Consider the following 23,877-nt stretch of genomic DNA (forward strand, 5'->3'; position numbering starts at 1 on the left):
AAGAGAATATGAAAAGCCACATTTCTGCCTTTTCCTCCCACTGTAATGATTTCCCAGTAGGCGGATCTAAGCATTTATCAGAGAAGGAGAAGAAAAAAAAAGATTGGTCTGTGTCAGAGGTAGTAGGGAATATACATCACAAAAACCCTCTTTTCATGTCAGGATTAGTACTAAAATCTCTAGAATTAGCAGTTTCAGGAGGTTAAGATTTGTTCTTGAAACTGGATCAAAGAAGCTGAAAGGAGATGAGGAAATATTTCAAGGAAATATTGAACAGAAAGAGATTTCACTTTTGAATAAATGCCTCATGAAAATGTGATCAGAAGGAGAAACAAACTTTAGGATTATCACCCTCTCACAAATCCACCATTTTCATATGTGCTTAGTATAATCTCATGCATTAAAATGTTGTGAGTATAATTAAAATCTGAATGATCATTGCTGGAAGCCCACTATTTTTATACCCCTTGGAAGATTATACTGTATTCTATACATTGATTAAATGTAATAATAAAAGACTAAGGAAGGTGCAGGTGCCAAAACTTTCAAGCTAGCAATTAATGTCATTAATCTGTAAACCAAACTGATATCTAAAAAGTCACCTAGGGACTTCCCTTGTGGCGCAGTGGTTAAGAATCCGCCTGCCAATGCAGGGGACATGGGTTCGATCCCTGGTCCGGGAAGATCCCACATGCCACGGAGCAACAAAGCCCGTGCGCCACAACTACTGAGCCCGCGCGCCACAACTACTGAAGCCCCTGCACCCTAGAGCCCACGCGTCGCAACTATTGAAGCTTGTGCCGCCTAGAGCCCGTTCTTGGCAACAAGAGAAGCCACCGCAATGAGAAGCCTGCACACCAAAACGAAGAGTAGCCCCTGCTTGCCACAACCAGAGAAAGCCCATGCGCAGCAACGAAGACCCAATGCAGCCTAATAAATAAATAAATAAATAAATAAAGTGACCTAAAAATTACTGTTCTCAATAGGCTAAAATACAATTTAGGTCACTTCTTTTAATGTTGTTAGCCTGGACCAGAGCCATCACTTCTGTTGGAAAGCCAGGCAAATTGTGTAACCCCCCAGAAAGAAACTGTTTATCCACTTTCCTCACCCTTCCTGCATTGACAGAGCACTTATGCACAGCTAGCACTCTTTGTGATGCTTTGAAGATACAAAGAATAAATAAGTCCCCTGCCCCTGGGAGTTCACAGTCCGTTTGAGAGCTCAAAATACAGTAAAAAGAAATAGAAATGAAGTCAAAAAAGGGTTCTTTGAGGGCTTCCCTGGTGGCGCAGTGGTTGAGAGTCCGCCTGCCGGTGCAGGGGACATGGGTTCGTGCCCCGGTCCGGGAAGATCCTGCATGCCGCGGAGGAGCTGGGCCTGTGAGCCATGGCCGCTGAGCCTGCGCGTCCAGAGCCTGTGCTCCGCAACGGGAGAGGCCACAACGGTGAGAGGCCCGCGTACTGCAAAAAAAAAAAAAAAAAAAAGGGTTCTTTGAGCTCCTTCATGACTCTGGATATACAAGATGATTTTAGCATGCTGTGTGAGAAATCTCTTGTGATGATGATGCTAGAGGAATGAAGGACCCTATATTCCTAACACTCCCTCACTTTGCAAAAACCTTGCACTGGCTTCAATTGCTTTTTTTTTTTTTAATTTTTATTGGGGTAGAATTGATTTACAATTTTGTGTTACTTTCAGGTGTACAGCAAAGTGAATCTGTCATACAAATACATTTATCCACTCTTTTTTAGATTCTTTTCCCATATAGGCCATTACATAGTATTGAGTAGAGTTCCCTGTAGGTCCTTAGTAGTTATCCATTTTATATATAGTAGTGTGTATGTGTCAGTTGCTCTTCAGGTAACATCCCAAATCCCTGAACAGGCCTCGGGGCCTGTGACACCTCTCTGACATCCTCCTCATGCACCCTCTCCCCCCAACATTGGTCTCTGCATACTAGCCCCAACTGGCCCATTTTGTTCCTTCCAGATTTGCAAATTCTGTCCTCACTGCCTAGATGACTCCTTTCCCTCCCCACCACTTTACTTAACAAGCAAATCTACCTTCACATTCAGTTGCAGCATCATTTCCTGAGAAGCACCCCCGACCCATCCCCCTCCATCTAACAGATCAAGGTCCCCTGTTAGCACTTGTATTTTGCCACGATAGCACTTTGCACAACTGTGGTGCAGCCACTGTGTGTTTAGTTGTCCAACCACAATCTCTATGGTGGCATTTTCCACAATTGCAGCTAAACAGTCTTGTATTTAGTTGTCTGACAGCTGTTGGTCTCAGTGTGAGCTCAGTGAAGGCAGTGTGGGTCTCTACCTGTCCTGCTCACTGCTATATCCCCAGGAACCAAAACAGAGATTGTCACCTGGCAAAGATTCTCTCATTAACCAAACTCTACTCAGGCTCTCTGAACTCTTCTTCAGCTAGGCTTGACTTTTGGGTTTCTATGTTCATCTCTATGTAGTGCAATTTTAACAAGAATCCTGCTGAGTTTAGCCATGCTCAATACCTGATTACCCTCGATATCTAGTCAAGTTTCTCATTCTCCACCATCCCCCAGGTGATGTGTGATCACCCTGGCCTGCCTTCAGCAAGAATCCTGCTAGGTTCGTTTAGCCAGAATTCCCCTTATCCTTGGTGTTGCCTCTTAGTAATTTTCTATCCACTGACCCCCACCCTACTCCTTGGCTACAAATTCCCACTTGCCCATGCCCATATTTGGAACTGAACCCAGTCCTGTACTAATGTCTCTTTCCTCCTATTGCAATAGTCTTGAATAAAATCTGTTTTTACTGCTTTAAGGTTCAGTAAATATTTGTTGAAAGAATTAATGAATGAATTATAATACACGTAATTAACATTAAAATACCCTTAATAATAAATACTTGCTTTTCTAAAGTGGAAGGGTAAATCTGAATTAACAAAGTCATTTTCTCCATTATATGTTCATTCCCTTGGCAAATTTTTACTGAGAACCTAGTATGTGCCAGCCACTGTTCCAGAAGCTGGGCATACAATGGTGGAAAGACAGATCAAGTTCCTTCTTTTTAGCAAGAAAGGCAGATTTTTTAAAAAACTAATAAGATCTAAATAGACATTTCTCCAAAGAAGACATACAGATGGCCAATAGGCACATGAAGAGATGTTCAACATCACTAAGTATTAGAGAAATGCAAAACTACAATGAGGTATCACCTCACACTGGTCAGAATGGCCAACATCCAAAAGTCTACAAATAATAAATGCTGGAGAGAGTGTAGAGAAAAAGGAACCCTCCTACATTGCTGGTGGGAATGTAAATTGGTGCAGCCACTATGGAGAACAGTATGGAGGTTCCTTAAAAAACTAAAATTAGACTTATCATATGATCTGGCAATCCCACTCCTGGGCATATATCCAGAAAAGATGAAAACTCTAATTCAAAAAGATACATGCACCCCAATGTTCATAGCAGCACTATTTATAATAGCCAAGACATGGAAGCAACCTGAATGTCTGTCAGCAGATAAATGGATAAAGAAGATGTGGTACATGTATACAAAGGAATATTACTCAGCCATAAAAAAGAATGAAATAATGCCATTTGCAGCAACATGGATGAACCTAGAGATTATCATGCTAAGCGAAGCAAGTAGGACAGAGAAAGACAAACATCACATGATATCACTTATATGTGGAATCTACAAAAATAATACAAATGAACTTACTACAGAAACAGACTCACAGACATAGAAAACAAACTTATGGTTACCAAAGGGGAAAGGTGAGGGAGGGATAAATTAGGAGTTTGGGATACAAGCTAGTAATAAAATAGATAAACAACAAGGACCTACTGTATAGCACAGGGAACTATATTCAATATCTTATAATAAACCATAATGGAAAATTATACATATATATATTTATATAACTGAATCAATTTGCTGTATACCTAAAACATTGTAAATCAACTATACTCCCATTTTTTAAAATGGCAAAAAAGACTAACAAATAAATACATAATTTTAGGTAGTGTGCTATGTGCTATGAAGGAAAATAGAGCTGAGTGAAGAAGTAATGAGGGTGGGCGTGCATTTACACAGGATGCACAGGGAATTCACTTCACTCTGAAATTGTAGGCAGGCTTCAGACAGCCTTGCTGAGTTCTCAAAGATTCTAAAGAGTTTCCAAAACAGTCTCCTAAACAGAATAAGACCATGAAAGGGTAATTGGCCCCCAAGCCTTCTTCAGTCTTAAATCTCCACTTGCCCATAGACAGACGGCCTTCAAATCAGTGCACTGCCTCGATCCTCCTACCACTGCCTGTTTTCTTACGTCTTCACCTCCCATCCCACCCTTTCTCATAGCCCCCCTGCCAGCTCCCAATTGGTCTTCTCCACGTCTTTGTTTATTCCTACCTTCCTACCTTCGTTCATGCACATCCCCTGCCTCGCAGTGCCTCGTCCTCGGCCAACTCACACCCTCCATCTCCCTTAAGCATTCCTCCCGAGAGGCTTTCCCTGGAAAACCTGCTACTGATCACTGTCTCCCTTAAATGTAAACATGGAAGAGTAACTCTGCAGAGAACTTCAAAGAATCCTATATCCTTAGTTACAGATGGAGCGGAGAGACAGACCTGGGCCAGAGCACTTGTGACCTGGCAAAGGTCACATAACTGGCTATGGCCAGGCAAAAACTAAAACCCAGTTCAGCCTCCTCCAACCAGGCTGTGCTTTAAATCTTTCATGTGTTATATATTTTATAATAGGTTTGTTTTGCCTCCTAACAAAACAAGAATTTGCTTAAAGGGAGAAATTAACTTCATTTGTTTTTGGATCCCCCAGATACAAACATAGGACGGTTCTTTGAGCACAGGGGATAGAGTTCATACCTGTCCCATCCCATTTGTCTATTACCGCATCTAGAAAAGACCAAGACAAATTGTCATTTAGATTGAAATACAGGCCATACGGCATTCATAAAATTCACGTTGGAGGACCTAGGAGACCATTTCAAAGTAGTAAGCAGCCTCTGCAGAGCGCCTGAGGAACTGCCCCCACGAGGAGAAAAACTCAGACAAAGGAAAGTTTCTTACAAGAGCCTCCAATCCAGAGTCACAAAGGCAGATGCAAGCAATGACTTGTGATTGGGTGATTGGGCTGCCACTCACATGGGCAGCTTCAGGCTGAGTGCTGCGGGGGGCGGGGTAGGCTGCGCAGTAGGAGGCTTGTTTATCTTAACCGGGTGAATGAATCTCCCAAACCACCCCAGACCTACAAACTGGTTAGGTTAAGATAACACATCCTTATAATCCTGTCATGCGTTACAATGTATAAAGCACTAAATCCTCACTGAATAGATACAGCGTAAGCGTCATACACCAGAGTTCTTTTCTTCCCTCAGTGCAAACATCCTTAGAGAGGATCGCTCTGATGACTAACGTTCGGCAACACTTTTACTACAGAGGCCCCGAAACTTCTTTAAAAATGACTAATGATGAGTCCCAGCTACATGTGGTTCTGGCTTCCTTCTTATTTTATGAGTTCCTCAGGCACGCTCCATGTAGATAGACATTTTCCATTAAAGGTACATAGAGGGGATCACGATATGCCACCCCAAAGCAGGCCACACTGACATTAGAATTATTACGAGCCGAGGCATTTGATTCCGAGAGCCCTTATGTGCCTAAAAGCAGAGCCTCCCAAAAGGACTCAAGTGTTGTAAGTCCCCTCCCCGGGAGAGGCGGCAGGGGACAGGAAGCCAGCACCACACCCAGACAGACACTGCCACAAACTACCATATCATCTATTCTCCTAAGGGCCTATTTATCCTTCCAAAGAGTCATTTGCTTTTCCATGAGGGCCTTCTCTCCCCCCTCCCTCTCCCCTGCTAAGTTAGTATATAGACCCCAAGTTCAAGCCACCCCTTGGAGTTGCTCATCCCTGAGTAGGTGTGTTAAGTGTGATGCACACGTTAGTAAACTTCTGTTTGAATTTTCTCTTGTTAAATCAATCTTTTTTCAGGCTAATTTACCGGGCCCCAGCAGAAGAACCTAGGAGGGTAGAGGAAAAAGAATTTTTTTCTCCCCTACAGTTTTGGTGACAAAGGTGGGATTCTATCATCTAGTACTCCTTGCTTGGTCCAGAAGCTGCTGTTAAGAGATCCTGGGCTTCTTAATAAAAGCCACAGGAGATAGAATTTCTTACCAAAGTCAGCCTCTCAAATTTCTGCCTGCAGGGTCAGGTGGAACAAGGGTGGTGAAAGTCTGCCTTTTCAATTTAATTTTCAGGCTCAGCCAGGGACCCTAAGAAGACGGAAGAAACGTTTTTCCGCCCCTACATAGGAAAACTAAAAATATGTCAAAGAACAACTGATTCCGAGGTATCCATAAACTTAGTCTACCTTTCCCTCCCAAGGCTCTCATCCTCCTGTACTGAAGACACCCATCAGCTCTCACCACCAGGGACTGAAACAAAAGCACAAGAATTCTGCCCTGACAGCTGACTTAACCACGCACGATGTTCCTGTGAGCCTGGATCAGGCCTTATGTGAAATGAATCAACTTCAATCACTAGCAGGTGGGAAAAACTAGAAAATAATGGCGAGAAAGTGCTCCTTACAGAAAAATACTTGATCATAACCACGTTGAAAATTGACTGTAAAATGGAAACCTGTCATAAAGAATTATTTAAGAAGTCACCAAAACACTGTGATTGCCAGAGACCCTCTTATCGGAAAGTAAATGAATATATTATACTTTCACCACAGACAAGCCACCAAAACTAGTAACAAAAAATTAGGCAAAGCAACCAGATCAGGTAAACTAGTCCCTTTCCCATAAATGTTCTCTAGATTTGCGTCTGCAATTTCTGTTTATAAACAAAATCTTTACTCAGCCAGGACACGCTTACTGGGAAAAAAAAAGTACACACACGCACACGCACGCGCGCGCACACACACACACACACACACACACACACACATACTACTAAATCTGTAGAGTGAAAATAGAAAATACTCTTTCCCTGCAGATATCAAGTATCTTAAGCCTTTTTTGTCAGCAAATGACTAGGCTGAGAGCAATCCTGTTTTACTGTAATATGGATGACAAGCATACATGCTGGGGGAAGCGGTTGATTTAGGTCAGGGTTTCCTAGTCTTGGCGCTGTTGACACCTTGGGCTGGGTGATGTTTTATTGTCGGGGGCTGTCCTGGGCACTGTAAGGTGTTTAGCAGCCCCTCAGGCCTCCACCCACTAAATGTGCACCCCCCACCCCGAGCCAGGACAATCCAGTTTCTCCAGACTTTTTGTCCTGAGAGTCAAAATCAGCCCGGGGTTAAAAAACACCCTTTAAGGCTGAAGTAGATTGTGCCCTGTGGCAATGAGATTTCAGGAGCCCTGACAGTGTTGCAAAATTTTTCTAGTTGTAGCATTTATAGAAACTGAGATTTCTAGTGTAGCCTACTTAAAGAAAGAAACAAAGCTGCCCAAGGGCCCAGAGGTCTCTGTTGGACCCTCATTGAACCCTCACTGTATTTGAACCCACTCACTGGAGGCACAAAAGTTGGGAAGTGCTGTCTGTGGGAATCACATCCCTGACTACACCTACCGCACCCTCCAGCTGTGGCCTGTCCCCAGCCTCCTATCCAAACATTATTTGCAGCCTCCAATTCAACTCTCATTCTCCTCAGTTCCCAAGTCTGGCAGTGATGCTCCAGGCAAATGACAGAATTCATGTGTGGCAACTATTTGCAGAACAAGCTAATGGGCTACTGAGTCAAATAAGTACTGAGGCAGTAAAACATGAGGTCCTGCTACCCTGGTCCCTGGCAACAGCAGAGCCTGGAAAGCAGGACCTTTCTCTCAGAGGCCCCTGAGTTCTTCAACAGTGACCCTGGAGGACCACCCCTAAAATGTCAGTAAATTCCACCTAACCAATCTAGTACCAGGGATGAAGAGACTCAACAGTCACTATAAACCACAGGTAATAATATCAACATTCTGGTGGAAGAAACTCAGACAGAATCAGAACTCCTCCCATGAAGGGAAACAGAACAGTATGACAGAAGCAACAGAGACCAAGAGGAGGCAAGAGATCCAACCCCAATCCTCCTGGTAAGATTTAAGGCCAAAATTTTTCATTTCAATTTTTTTAACTTTCGTTTTACGTTTTAAATGTTTATCTTTAATCAGAAAATCTCTGCACCAGATCTGAGGCACTGAGTCCCATGAGTAAAATCAAAAGTGGGCCCATCGTGTTATTTCTGGTCACATGTTACTTTAGCAACACAGGAATAAGTATGAAAAGGCTACTGCTATAGAAACTGCATCTTAAAACAGAACTGGAAGGAAGAAGGGAAACTACACTGACAGGAGAGGGGTGTGGTTCGGCATGGTGCTTTGCCTACAAAAGAATGAAAAATGGGATGGAAAGGACTTTTAAAAGATATCTTTCTGTTGTGGTACGAATGTTTATGGCCCCCTTAAAATTCTTATGTTGAAATCCTAACCCCTGAGATGATGGTATTAGGAGGTGGGGCCTTTGAGAGGTGATAAGGCCATGAAGATAGAGCCCTTACGAATGGGATTAGTGCCCCTTATAAGAGAGACCCCAGAGAGCTCTCAGCCCCTTTCTTCCACTATGTGAGGACACGGTGAGAAAACAGTTGTCTTTGAACCAGGAGATGGGCCCTCACCAAATCTGCTGGCACCTTGATCTTGGACTTTCCAGGCTCCAGACTGTGAGAAATAAAATTCTGTTGTTTAACCCACCCAGTGTACTTATAGCAACAGACTAAGACACTTACCTAATGAGGGAAGGCAAATAAGCCGCCAAAAAAAAAAAAAAAGTTGAAAGTATGTGGAACAGGAGTTGCTTGCTTCAAAAATGAAGGCTTTTTTAAAAATAAGCAAAGTATGCAGGTGAGACGGAGGGAAAAGTCATCTGCTTCTAACAGAAATACATCAAAGCAATTACCTAATTTACACAAGGTATCACTTAGGCTAATGCTCAGCTGCTTCCTGACGAGTGAGGAGCTGGCCAGAGTGCCTGCATTTTCCTTTATTTTTATCACTGGTTTATAATATTCAATTGCTTGCTTCCTTTGAATCTAGAAACGAGAAATCTAATTAAGGCTTTGCATCCAAGAAGCATGGCATTCATCCATTTATCCAACAAACATTCACGGAATGCTGGCACTGGGGCTGCGGTTCAGAAATGAGGAAGACTAACCCTTGCCCTCTGAGAATTTCCCAGGGTAGGAGGAGAGACTGGAGGGTGAAACGGAGGACCAGCCACCTGTGAAGGACACTGAGTGCAAACCTAGGGGTTTGGGACTTTAATATTGAAGAGTTTTCATTAAGACAGTGATGTGATCCAACCTGCGTTTTAGAAAATTCACCTGGGTGCAAGTGCGGAGGATAAACTGAAGCAGGTGAGGCTATGGGAGGGGAGACCAGTTGGTCCAGAGGAAGAATGATAAGGGTCTGAGCTAATGCAGTGGCCACAGATGTGACCGAAGACCTGCTAAGTCCTGGCGTCACATGGAATGTGGTGGTCCTGGTGCTGGGAGCGCTGGCATCTGCACGTGCAGTAGGATGATGAGGTTAGGGGCTTGAGCTCTGAGGCCAAGCGTGCCTGGTAGTGACGCGGTGGTTAGGCACCATGGCTCTGCAATCAGACTCCCCTGGTGCTAATCCTGGCCTTACCATTTGAAAGCTAGTCAAGCATCCTAATCTCCTAATCTTCGGTTTTCTCGTGTTCAAGATGAGGATGACAGAGCTGTTGTGAGGATTAAATGAGAAAATGTATGGAGTGGGTTTAGCATGGTGACGGATAATAAATACCACGAAAATGTGTCATTAAAGATGGTGTCTGTACTGGGTGAGATGGGAGAAGATGCATTTTGTCAGGGAGAGGGGTGGATGTTTTCAGGCTTGAGAATGTTGACTCTGGGCTGCCCAAAGGCTTTGGATACCCAAACGGAGATGCCCAACAGGCAGATGGCTGCACACGTGTGCAGCTGATGATGGAGGTCTGAGAAGGAGATGGAGACGAGAAGCCATCGCCTTAGGGAATGCTGGCTGAAACCCTGGGCACGGGCGAGGTCGCGGCACCGCGGCTGATACATGTAGAGTCCAAGAACTGAACCCAAGAGAGCACCACCATCTGGACGAGAGTCGGGAAGAGAAAGAGGAAACCCACGAAAGAAACCGAGAAGGCATCATCAGAGATGGCCATGAGGGTGGGTAGCTCAGAAACCAGGAGAGCGTATCTCAGGAGGGGAGCCATGGATGCTGTCAAAACCTCCAGCAGCAGACGACCAACAAGATCAAAGTGCAAAGAGACACAACGAGGATGTTCCTGATGATGTTCATGGCAGCAGGCAAAACGGAGTTGGGTGGAGGGAGAGGCGAGTAACGTCAGCGGCAAGTGAGGCAATGGAGACACTTGTCTGTGGAGGGGACACGGATGAAAGGACAGCTGCTGATGAATGGATACAAAGTGGAGAGAGAGAGCAATGACATTCACTGATTTCACTGAGAACATATCCCCGTTCCTCTTAAGCCAGTTTGCTCATTCTTCTCTGTCCTGGGGGAAGGGGGCGCCAGGGGGAGGGGGGAGTTGGGGGAGGGTTACTTTTAATTTTGTAATTTGACCTCATGAATCCATCCCTACCTATCCCCACTCTCCAAGGCCCCTTAGGACCCTCTGATCATTTCCCTAGTGCATGAGAGCTGTTTTGAGGGCCCCTGGCCACCAAGACAAAGGATCTCCACATGTTTGAGAGGTGAGTTGAGTGGCACAGCGAAAATCTCCCAGTCTTAACCAATGTGGAAGGTGCGGTCACCTAAGGACAACCTTCAGGAAGGATAAAGGCTTCTCAGTCATTTAGGAAGGCTGATGGTTGACAATGAGGTCTGGAAAGAAGACTGCCAAGTACGGTCAGCTCCTCTGACACAGAGGCCATGCACACTGAACGGCGGCAGTGTTAAGTGTCTGATGAGTCACACGCTGCCAGCCCTGGATTCATGGTGGGGCAGCCCAGGCCATAGAGATGACTCAGTCAGTAAGCTACGTGTTTAGATTTCCCTTTTATGAGGCAATGGTTCTACTGTCAAGCTTTTTGCTTCTCTAAAGAAGGTCCTGTTCTCTGCTCACAGTGCTGACCTTAAGAGGAACAAAAGTAGGCTTACGTAGTGTCAAGTGCCTCAAAAATTCCCTGCTGGGGAGCAAAAGAATAATACTAAGAACTCAATTTATCAATTCAGTGCGCCAGGCGTTCTTCCAAGCACTTTACATAGAAGATCTCTCAGTTCTCACCATCATCCTGCAAGGAAAACACTACCACCACTCTCGTTTTACCAATGAGGAAACAAATGAGACACCAACATGCTAAGTATGCGCCCAGGTTCTCACCGTTACCAAGCGGCAGAAACAAAATTTGAATCCAGGCAACAGGACCCCAGAGCCCAACATCTCAGCACTACTATAGAGCACTGGTAACTTTACCCTTAGAAACCCCTTTATTGGGGCTACTCTTTTCAAGGTAAATATTCTTCGAAAGGGTTAACACTGATCTACAGTTCTGCGTTAGAGATGAGTAACATCACATTTTCCTCGGGAGCAAAAGCCAGAAGAGAAGAGGTCACCTCCCTGGTGAGAGGAAAATTCTCTCAAGGATGGTAGAAAGGGAAAAGTGAAAGGCAGGACAGCCAACAGGGCGGGGAGAGGGAGGGGCTACAAAAACAAAACCTCACAACTTTACAATTTCACCTAGAGCGTCCCTGGCCCTTCAGCCAGCTGAACTGGCTGTGCAGGGGTGCAGGCTGGGCCAAAGGAAGGGGGTGGTGGACTCTCTGTGGACTCACAGAGAACTTTCTCTCATACCAACCTATCAAAGGAAGAAGTGGTCGAGCTTGGCAAATCCTAACACAGATTAGATCCGGACGGTAATACCTACAACCCCTCTTTTTTTTGTTTGTCTGTTTTTTGTGGGGTTTTTTTGCGGTACGCGGGCCTCTCACTGCTGTGGCCTCTCCCGTTGCGGAGCACAGGCTCTGGACGCGCAGGCTCAGCGGCCATGGCTCACGGGCCCAGCCGCTCTGCGGCATGTGGGATCTTCCCAGACCGGGTCACGAACCCGTGTCCCCTGCATCGGCAGGTGGACTCTCAACCACTGCGCCACCAGGGAAGCCCTACAACCCCTCTTTTAAACACAGACGCTGACAGTCTCTCCTGACCAAACTCTACTCAGGCTCCTCTGAGCAATTTTCAACTAGGCCCCAACCTTTGGACTTCGGTGTTCTTCTCTGCATTGTCCAACCAGCGAGAATCCTCACCGGCACCATCCCCCAGGTGACGTCTGATCACCCTGGCCTGCCTTCAGCAAGAATCCTGTTATGTCTGTTTAGCCAGAATCCAGCCCCATCCGTACCCCCGACGTTTCCTCTTAGTAACTTTCCATCTACTGACCCCGCATACCCCGCTGCTTTTCCATGTATTTGGAGGTGAGTCCAATCTGTCTCTGCCGCTGCAGAACCCCTTTGCATGGAGAGCCGAGGAAAGCCCCACACGTGGCAAGAGAGTGACAGGTCTTCCCCGGCGAGGAGGGGTGGCAGGAAAGTGGGGTCTGAGGCACTGCAGGCTCTGGCCTAGGTCTTGCAGAAGACAGACCAGTGGGGTGTGGTACCGGAGACACAGTCCACAGAGGCCTGAAGTACAATGCATACATCTTCCTCACAGGGCCCGGGGTGATGCTGGGAGACATTCACGATGGCATTGTCCTCCTTTTTACTTTTCCTCCTGCGAAAACCTCTACACGGTTTGTGGGCTAGGAGCTCCTTTCAAATATATCATGGTCGGTGTCCTGACAAATAGATCAGGGCAGAACTCTCAGGCACAGTGAGTTTCTCTGCACAAGGCTGGAAGCGAAGAAGTGAGATGCCCCGATGAGTGACCCCTGACCTCCCTGTCACTAGTGGGGTTTTTTGGGGGGACTAGGGGTGGGGAAAGGAGACACACTACTTGAAACATTTCATAAAAACTTACCTTTCACTATGTCTCAGTGGGAAAAACAGTAAATCCGCTAAAAATTCCATAATTTCTCCAACTAGGAGGTTTTTCTCACCAAACTCCTCCTGATATTTAAGCCTTCTTGAAATTTCATCTTTGCAAGAGAAGCGTTTCCGGCAGCAGATCTGAAAATAAAATGCATGTGCGTAACTTACTGGGCACGATACATGTTGGCTACCTTCATTGTGCCACCAAAAATAATGCTCATAAACGTCCTTTATTCTATACAGGATGACACAGAACAGCAGAGCAGTTTATATTAGCAGAGACTTGAGACTTTCAAAGTGATCGATAAGATGTGTGTACATCTTTATAAGAAACTAGGGCGCTACGCTCAACCGCAGCACTATGGACATTTGGGGCCGGATGGTGTGTTGCGAAGGGTCCTGTATAATGTTTGCCATCTCCCCTGGCCTGTACCCACTAGGTGCCAATAACGACACCCACAGTCGTGACAAGCTAACGCGTCTCCAGACATTGCCAAAGGCCCCATAGGGCGCAATCCTGCCCCGGGTTGAGAACCACTTAATCAGAGGATGGAAACGTTACAATTCATCCTTTCTTAACCTAATCAGTTAGTTGGGAAATGGATTAGCGAGGGTGGGTTAAGTATATTAATCATAACCGTAACAGCTAGTACAGAAAATAAAACATTTTCAAGCAAAAACACAGGTTTCCATCAGAACACCTTCAGTGTATTTCATGGTAGCCTGGTCACAGGTGTTGTTGTCCAGTAAGCTGGACATTTCAGTAGCACATTGCAGAATATGATTTTCTTTTAAGTACTCCTTAGATGCTGACTTTGCCAGGTTGTTCAGCACTCTGCCTGCAGGGAATAAATTTTGGCAAAGAAGATGATGCTCAAGGCTTTTTTTCCACAGAAGAGTTAAGATGTCACTAGGCAGGTCATTTAATATCATTTCTTCCTCGCTGCCAACAGCTGGGTTTTTTCTTAATAAATCAATCACTGACCTACATTGCATGGAGTTGGTTTTTCTATAACGAATTTGTGTGTGTGCAGAAGTTATAGGGCTGAGGAGCTGAGGCAATAGACTGAAACCAAATCCAAGTCTGTTTTGCAAATGAACCGGTCAGAAACAGAGTGAGAATACGGATGTAGTGAAACCAGCCATCACCATGGTAACCAAGTCCTAGAGAAGGCAAGCCGGTACAGCCTTGCAATAAGAAACAATAAACTGGTACAGCCTTACAACAAGAAACACGTGAATAAGCCCCATAAGCCTAATTAATAAGTAATGGGCTGTACCTAGATACACGCTGCCTTGGGAATGTACCCTTTGCAAAGGCCTAAAATTTGCTAGTTATGGAAAGTTAGATATTCTAACAATAATAGACTTCTAAAAAGTAGACAGTTTTATGGTTTTCTAAGCCATACTTTCTTACGGAAAGAGATAAAAACCATAATTATATTTCAAGAAGGTGTTACTAGAGCATTGCTAGCAGTAAACAAAGCAGATTTAACTCCCTGTGCCAAGGAATTTAGTATTAAATAAAGGATTACCATTAAATTATCAAAAAGCATCTTTCCCATCATCAATAGTACCCCATTCATTGCCCAGTGCCCACTCCAGGGCCTCAGGCCTTGCATCTGCACACCAGGGAGGGACAGCCATGTACCTGGTCTCCCTATGTCCATTCTCCATACAGCAGCAAACGTGACCTCAAAACAGAAATCAGGCGATGTCATCCCCAGCCTAACTCCTGCAAGGCTTTCCCTCGCACTGATAATAAAATCCAAATGTTTCCTGGGGCCCGAGGCCCTGAAGGATGTGAGCCCAGATGCCTCCTGTCCTTTGTTCACAAAGGCTTCTTTTTTTTTTTTAATTTTCTTATTTAAGTATAGCTGATTTACAATGTTGTGTTAGTTTCTGGTATACAGCAAAGTGATTCAATTATATATATATAGATATATATATAGATAGATAGATATATATAGATATATAAAAACACATGTGTGTACTTTTTCAGATTCCTTTCCATTATATGTTGTTACAAGACAGTGAATATAGTTCCTTGTGCCACACACACAGCAGGTCACAAAGGCCTCTTTTCATTGCTAGGACAAGCCGAGCCCTCTCCCACCTCAGGGCTCTGCACACGATGTTCCCTCTGCCACGAATGCCCCCATCCCCACCACATGCGGCTCCTGCAGTCTGTCACGTCTCAGCTTCAATGTCCCCTCCTGGAGATGCCCCTTGACCACCCTTTCACAGGTGGTCCCTCCCCCTGCTTATGCTCTACCTCCATCTCGTTTGTGTCTCTCACTGCATTTAGTACAGCCTGTAATTACTGCATGTGTCCGCTCCCTTGTGTGTCATGTGTCACCTCCTTTCGGGGGCAGCATTGGTGACTCTGTCCTGTTCAAGCCGCTAGACTCAACACAGTGTCTGGTGCACGACAGGTGCTCAGTAAAGAGTTTTTGAATGTGTGAGCCCTGGTCAGGCTGGAATCCCCTCCCCTCCCCCTTTAACTGCTTGCCTAGACCCTGAATCCCCACCTGACCCTCGTCAAGAGACCGGAAGTACAGTGCACTCCCATCAAAGCTGCTGCTAGGGCTTCCCTGGTGGCGCAGTGGTTGAGAGTCCGCCTGCCAATGCAGGGGACACGGGTTCGTGCCCCGGTCCGGGAAGATCCCACATGCCGCGGAGCGGCTAGGCCCATGAGCCATGGCCGCTGAGCCTGCGCATCCGGAGCCTGTGCTCCGCAACGGGAGAGGCTACAGCAGCGAGAGGCCCGCATACCGCAAAAAAAAAAAAAAAAAAAAAAAGCTGCTTCTAATGACACTGATCTACCTCTGAGCATCCCTGTTCACCAGGAGCTGGCCCCACCTGCTGTTTTCACCCCCTTGGAGAACCACACTTGTCTATACCAGGCCAAGGTCTGCCGAAATCCTTGGAACTCTGTGCTTTGGACAGCCCGGCTGGCTCTAGAAGGCCAGCCCCAGAACCCACAGAACCCACAGAAGTGTCCCTGGTTCCCTGGTTCCCACACTGGTTTCCTCTGCTCACCAAGGTCCCAGCCCTGCCTACATTAGGATGACTTAGAAGCTAGCCTCTGTGTATGGAGGATTAGAGCTTTATAAATGCCAATGCTAGAAGAGATGCCACATAGCAAGGAGTAATACGGTCAGGCTTTAGGCCTAGCTTGGACCCCCAGCTCCAGAGGTGCTAGCTGCGGGAGCTGACGTAGTTGATTTCATCTCTCTGACCTTCAGTTTCTTCATCTGTAAAGTGGGGTAACAATACATACCACGTGAGGTATATTTGAAGGTAAAAGAGCTTGTGAGCATAACGTGCCTTGTACATTGTAAGCATGAAACGAATGATAACTGTTACTATAAAAGTGGATTTACAGGTGAAATGCAGAGAGGGTAAGTAGCTTGCCCAAGGTGACCTTTGATCTTACAGTAGCCTGTAAAAACAGCTGTGATTCTCCATGCCAACCTGTACCCAACTCCCCTTTGCAATGCCACTCTGCACCAGAGTCTCTTTCTCTGCCATGGAATAAAGCCTGATGACTTGCTGTGACCAATCGAATGCAGCAGAGGGGGTGTCATGCCAGTTCTGAGCCTAGGCGTAAACCTGTGCTCTCCCTCTCGGAATTGTGCAACCACTGGGTGAGCAGGCCTGGGCTGTCTTCCCAAAGGATGAGGAACACGTGACCCGAACCCTGTCACCCAGCCAGACAACCACCGGACATCTGAGTGAAGTCCTCTGAGACCAGCCAGCCCCACTGGCCCTGCCAGCGGATCACAGAAGTTTGCATGAGCCCAGCCCAGATCTGCTGAGCCTACCCTGGACCAGGGGGATCCTTGGTGGCCCATAGACATGGGCAGTAATAGGTGGCTGTTGGTTTTATTTTATTTTATTTTTTATTTTTTTGCATGTGATTGAGTATTTATTCTAAACCAGGTATTCTACATCCATTTTTTTTTTTGCTCCTTGCAACAATAATATGAGGTGAAAACCATTAGCATTTTAGAGTTAAGGAAACAAACCGAGGTACAGGGAGTGTCATTATGTTGCCATGGGTCATGACCATGCAACTAGTAAGTGGTAGAGACCCAGGTCTCTCTGTCCTAAAGACTGAGCTCTACACACCCATGAGTTAACCTGTCATAGAAAAGTTCCTTCATATTCATATTCATCTGTATAGTGCAGCCGTTGGACTAGATGATCTTTTGCTTATAGTTCAAAAAGAGTAGGACTGTAGCTCAGAAAGAGTATGATTCTTTGTTGGCTGTTGGTTTTAATCTGTTGAGTTTTGGGAGTGCTTTCTTATACAACATAAGATAATTGACACAGCCACTTAAATATGACATAATTCTAGACATTATGTTTAGTCTGAGTGTAAATCAGTGAGTAAAAATGCTTAGTATCTGCATTCACCAAACGTTCTTTGTTCCATTAGTGGTGCCACGGCAGCGTCGGGCATCAAATACTGGAGAACAAAAGAACGAGCTACCATGAAGGAGTACTTAACTATGCGTCAGGCACCATCCTGTGTGCTTTACGGTCTCCCTTGAACGCTTTTAGTCTCACAACGACCATGCAACGCAGGTGCTGTTTTTATTCCTATATTTTTACAAATATGACAACTGTGACCCAGAAACGCTAAGTCTTGTGTCTAAAAGCAAAGAGCCAAAAAAAAAAAATTAAATTAAAATAATTAATACATAAGTAAATAAATTTTTTAAATAAATAAATAAATAAAAAGCAAAGAACCAGTAAGTGGAGAGGTGGGATTTGTACCCAGAAAGGCTGGCTTCACAGTCAAGCTCTGAGTGGCCCTCTTACTACTCAAAGCGTGTGAGGTACATCACAACAGCCTTCAACATTCTAAAAGGGTGGTCGGTCACAGGAGGAGCGCTCATGCTCAACCCTCACACGCCCAGCAGCCCAACAAAAAGTCAAGCAAGCAAAGCACACACACCCATTCCCCTTTCTTCACAGGTGGGAAGAGCCCAGGAGTCTGACTCTGAACCACAAGAGTTTATGCCCTCTGCACGTGCCCACCCTACCTTTTTGCTTCACTAAGTCCTGGTTGTCTTTTAAGTTGCTGGATGAAAATTCCATCAGGTTGGACCATGCTTCCTGGAAATACCAGAAGCCTTCCTTCCTGAATCATCCCTATTTCCAGATAGAGTTCCCCGATAGCATTCTGTACTTTGGGAAGCATTCCTGTCATGGACCAACTCTACACAAAATGAAAGAGAACACACTCCTGAGGGGACACAGCGTTAGACTAGGCACAGCCGCCAGACACCCGCCCAAGAAAGGCTCATTTCATAATGAACTTGCAAAAGATTGCATGCTTTACAGCATTTCTTGGGGAATTCTAAATACTTATGAGAGTTATAGAGAAACATTTATGGGGAGACACTGCAAACCAAAAATAAATTTTGGAAAATGTTTTCACAGGTTGTTAGTTAATGGTAATGAAAATTTTTGAAGGTAAGAATAACATGATGATGTCTTGCAGCTGTTAAACCTCCCAGAGGAGGTATTATTTAAAATCCTAACGAACACCTAAAAACGCTGTCTATGTGGACCTTGAATTCAAGTGTGACCAGAGATCTGCTAACTTTACGTTCGATACACTTTTGCTTAGAATTTCAATTCCCTTTCCTGGTTTAGCATGTTTATTTCAGGGGTACTTAAACTTCATTACCTTAAATCACTCCTCTATCAAAACCTTATCAATGCATAAGAATACACTAGTCAGTTATAATCTTTTAAATGAGAGTTAGTTATTTAAATAATAATGAGTTACTAATATTTCAGAAAACTTAATATTAACAAGACTATATGTGAATATGTTTGGTAACTAATAAAGCCCTATTCAAATGGTCAGTATTACCACCATCACTGGTTATGGAATACTTTATGCTGTACTGAAATATTAGCCCGGGACAGGACTGTCTGAGCCTGGCTCCCTGGCGGGAATTCTTTCTGCTCTCCTGCACCTACTGAAAGTGACAGTCTATGGCTTGACCCAGAGCTTTCCAATAAGTGTCTTGCAAACAGGTTACACCTACTCTGAGATACTGATCTCAGCCCTGGAGGCAGCTGGTTGCGGTGTGGAATCCCTGGACCCATAGTCTTTTACACTCCCTCACGGGTATCTTTCAAAGTGCCCCTTTCTCGGCAGCTATCCTAGGTCTCAGCCCTAGTGCTCACACTTCCCATCCTCTACTTCAAGATGGCCTGCATGCTGACTTCACTGAGGTCAAACCTACTCTGAAAGATTGCCCTCGGATATTGGTTAGGATCACGATTGGCTGCAATTAACGGAAAACCCAAACTAACAGTGGCTTGATTTCTCTCTCATGCAAAAGTCAGAAAGTGGATGACCCAGGGCTATAGACACACCACAATGTCAGAGACACGGTTCCTCTTATCTCACTGTTTGACCTTGCCTGACCTCCATTCCCAAGGACACCTCTTGGTCTAAAATGGCTGTTGCACCACCAGCCATCACAGCCACAATCCAAACAGCAGGAAGGAGGAAAGAGGAGAGGGAGGGCACACCCTTCACTTCATGGAAACTTCTCAGAAGTTATCCATAGCACCTCCATTTACATCCCATCAGCCAAAACTTAGGCATGTGCTCATATCTAGCCTCAAGGGAAGCTGGGAAATGTAGTCTTCTTTCCAAACAGTCCAGGGTGGGGTGGGGACATTACTTACTACAAAAGGGGGACTAGATATTGGGAAATTATAGTCTCTGGTATACCTCACTTACCCTTTTCTTTTAAATTTCAAATTAGCAGTGTTTTCACCTATTTTATTCCCTCTTGCCTATGCCAGAGGAAGGGATGCCCAACCTCCTTACCAAGGACCTGCCTATTCCCAAGCTCTCGAAGTCCTGTGTTCCTCACAGAGTCCCCACCAGCATCTCCAATCCACCTCTCTCCCTGGCTCATTTCCTCCTCCACACAAACACATAAATCCTGGATGAAACCTAACTTGAATCTGGTACTATCTTGACTTTTCATCTTTCTCCTTTTACTGACACACTTCTCAAACAGGTATTAACACATGTGCTTCCCCATTTCATTATCACACACTCACCTCTTAAAGCCCTGCAGTTTGGCTCCTGCCACATATACCCGCTTCCATCTCAGGGGTTACCACTGACCGTTGCTCACCAGACCTAGGGGCCTTCTTTCAGTCCTCATTTGTCCAGGCCTCTAAGGAGCAGTTGATGCTGTTAGCCACTCCCTCTTTGATTTGGGGAAACTAGGATATCCTTATTCTCTTCCAATCTCTTACTCCTGTACAGGTTTTTTCCCTTTCCTCCTTTTAAGGGTAAGTAATTTTCCAATGACCAATTCCTGCTGCCATTCAGAGATCTTGTTTCCTCATGGTTTTAGCATTCACATGTATGTAGATGTCTCTCCAGTCTCTTTCCAGACTGCTAACCCTATGTTTCCCCAGCTGGCTGGATACTCCCCTTGGGTATTTTTCCTGAACTGCAAACTCAGCAGTTTAAATGTTAAAAATTCATCATCCTCTCTCCAAATCCAGGTTCCTCTTTGAATTTCCCCACATCCATCATCAGACTCAAATCCTCAGGGTTTCCTTGGTTTCTCCCCATGTCATGGCCACGTTTCCAATCAGTCTGAGTCAGGCAGAATCCCCTGTCACACGGAGGATGACAGCTCCCAATCTACCACCAGCCCACAGTGGTCCTTTGACCCTTGAGTCTCACTGCCCACATTGCCAGGAATACTAATCGGCATGTCAAATGCAGCCATATAGTGTCAGTATCCTCTTTATGAAGACATGTCTTTTATTCCCCTCTTACTCCAGGCCGTCTGCTTCTTGAGGGCAGAGACCCCACGATCCAAGAATTGAGTTCTGTGCTTCATGGCTCTTCAGTAAACATTGGTCGATATGCCCAGTGATTGTGAAGCATTCTTAGGTCATGGTCTGTACTGGCCACCACCTATGGAGCCCTGACCGAGCAAAGCTCTTAAACTGCATAACCTCAGTGGATATCTGCAGAAACCCTAGGAAATAGGGATTATTACTCCTCTGTTACAAGCAGGGAAACTGAGGCTCAGTGAGGTTAAATCAATCCCCCAAGCTCACGTGGCTAGCCAGTAGGAGAACAAGGGTGTCCAACCCAGACCGGCCTATCTCCAAAGCTCTGCTCTGCACATGTTCTTAACAAGTGAGCCTCTGATGCATAAACAGAGGCCCCTTCACAAAAGTATCCTTTGGTTGTCCTGCAGCCTGATGCACCTATTGTGAAATACTAGGGGGAGAGTCATGAGACTTACTTTTTTAACAAGCATACTTGCTGCTATAAATCAGGGTTTCCCAGCCTCAGCACTATTGACTTCTATGCCATCTAATACTTTGACATGGGGGGCAGCAGGGCTGGCCTGTGTAGTGTAGGATGTTTAGAGCATCCCTGGCCTCTACCCACTAGATGCCGTTAGCAAGCTCCCCGCCAAGCTGTGACAACCAAAAGGTCTCCAACATCGCCAGATTGTCCTTGACAAACAAAATTGCCTCCCAGTTGAAAACCTCTGCACCAAAACTTTAAAATAACCTAATCTGAAAAAATTACAAAAGTGGTTTGGCACGGAATGTATGTAGCACAAATAATAAGCTCTTTCCCCTCAAGAATGTTCAGTACATATTTCAAAGAAGTGGTTATTGCCCAAAATCGTTTTAGAACTTCTCTTTGGGAAGGGCCCTCAGAGCCTAAAAAAATTATTCTGATAGTCTCCATGATGGCTAATCCCAAAGAACTGTTGCAAAAATATTTTGAGAATACAATCATAAGACTGATGCCTCTGGAAGGAGTGCTTTGAAGTGGGAAATCCTCTCTGAACGTCTCAGCTTTGTCACGCTTCCCGTGCAGCCACCTTCTCCCTTCACCCCACCTATTCCACAGGTTACGCTTCATCACAGTTGGAGATGCTGGCAGTGACTGGGATCTCCATGAGGGCAGAAACTGTGCCCACCTTGCCTACTGCTATCATCCCAACTCCCAGCACAGAGCTCAGGCTGGGCAAGGCCCTCAGGGAATGTTAGCCGAGTGGAGGACTGAGTGAATGAATGAGTGAGTGACTCAGTGAGTGAACGAGTCAACGATTGAGTGAATGGCTGAGTGAATAGATGACCGAATGAGTGAGTTAATGAATGAATGAGTGAATGAGTCAGTGAATGAGTGAATGGATGAGGAAATGACTAAGTAAATGAGGGAATGGATGAATGAATGAATGGATGGATGAATGAATGAGTGGTCGACTGAGCGAATGGCTGAAATCAGGCACTCAGTGATGATCTAATAAAATAATTGGTGCTTTCCAGAAAGACACATGTCAGTGATGAAAATCTGGACCTCGTGGGGAAAAAAGTATTTGGTGCAGGGGGAAATTCCATAATCAAAATAAGATATCAGAGAATCACTGGACTCTACTCTCTGAAAATGCAAGAGTGGTCAAAATAGCTTAAATCAAACTCTTACTATCTCTCATCTAGGCCTCAGTTACTTTTTAACCCACGGACGGTAATAACCAAACAGCTTAAGATCTCACTATGTGCCGCGCATTGTTTGAAGTGCTCTGTGCTACCGCTCACTTCACCCTGATAACAGCCCCGTGAGGCAGATCTTAGAACCCTCAACAATGAGAACTCTGAGTCAGAGGTTCAAATTTTTGCCAAAGTCGCAAGCAGGAAATGCCAAAGCACTTGAAATCTGGGTCAGTCTGTAAATAGCCCAGGCTGATGCGCCACTCCACACTACCTTCTAAGGACACAAAGTACTGGCAAATTCAAATTGATTCACTGATTCAGTTGTCACATTTACTAAGCACCCAGAGGTTGTAAGACACCATGGTACATACAAAAATTGGTAAACAAGCATGGCCTCTGCAATAAAGGGATTGCAGATCTTGAGTCTTATAAATCTCTTTAGATAGAATTCCTTCCAGAAAGATGTATGTTGATGGAGCAGAGACAGAGCTTTATGAACATTTGAAGGCCTTTGTTTTAAAACAAAAGTAGCTTTGTCTTGGGTTACATTACCCGTGGCCCATAAAATACTACAATCGGTAAACATTTATAATTTTTTAAAGGACAGTTAAATGTCATCCTAAGAACAGTTACATTTATGTGATGAGTGAAACTTTCATTGTATTCAACAAGCCCAAAAGTTTCTATTTCAGGAAAAGTAAATCAATAGAGGGACAAGATAATCAATCAACCTTCCCCAACATCTTTATGAAAATTATAACCACCTAGAGGGGTGGGATAGGGAGGGTGGGAGGGAGGCTCAAGAGGGAGGGGATATGGGAATATATGTATGCATATAGTAGATTCACTTTGTTGTACAACAGAAACTAACACAGTATTGTGAAGCAATTATACTCTAATAAAGATGTAGAAAAAAAGAAAATTATAACCAACTCTTTAAACGGTATTTTATTAGTTTATTTCAACCCACTACTCTCATTCCCATCTTGTTTTATGAACATTCCTTTTTTCCCTCCAAAATGACACCTGTTGGTATTCATTCATTCAATCGTGACTCCCATCTATTTACTGGTTGTCGTCACTAATATACAGTTTAGGACACGGATTAAAACCAAAGCTTCCTCACTGATGAACATAAGTAATAATTATTTATTATTCATTATTCATTAGTTCCTCTATTTGTGGACTAAATTATAAATAAACAAAGGTAAATGATATCTGAAAATACCTAACACAAGTTGAATAACGTTTGAAGGATTTAAAAAACTATTTCCCAATTTACCTGTACTAAC

At 44.7% G+C, this 23,877-nt stretch overlaps 1 protein-coding gene across 4 annotated transcripts in view; it reads right to left on the bottom strand.

Moving 5' to 3' along the window:
* The window catches only part of LOC117201143 (putative tetratricopeptide repeat protein 41), an 81,449-nt gene that overhangs the window by 12,160 nt on the left and 45,412 nt on the right, over window positions 1–23,877 (bottom strand). For all 4 annotated transcript variants that reach the window (XM_049694732.1, XM_049694731.1, XM_049694729.1 and 1 more), the window contains one exon: window positions 13,047–13,195. In XM_049694732.1, coding sequence (XP_049550689.1) covers window positions 13,047–13,195 — 149 coding nt within the window. The remainder of the gene's footprint in view (window positions 1–13,046; window positions 13,196–23,877) is intronic.

This window comes from Orcinus orca, chromosome 11 (genome assembly GCF_937001465.1).
Source record: "Orcinus orca chromosome 11, mOrcOrc1.1, whole genome shotgun sequence".
Lineage (NCBI taxonomy): Eukaryota > Metazoa > Chordata > Mammalia > Artiodactyla > Delphinidae > Orcinus > Orcinus orca.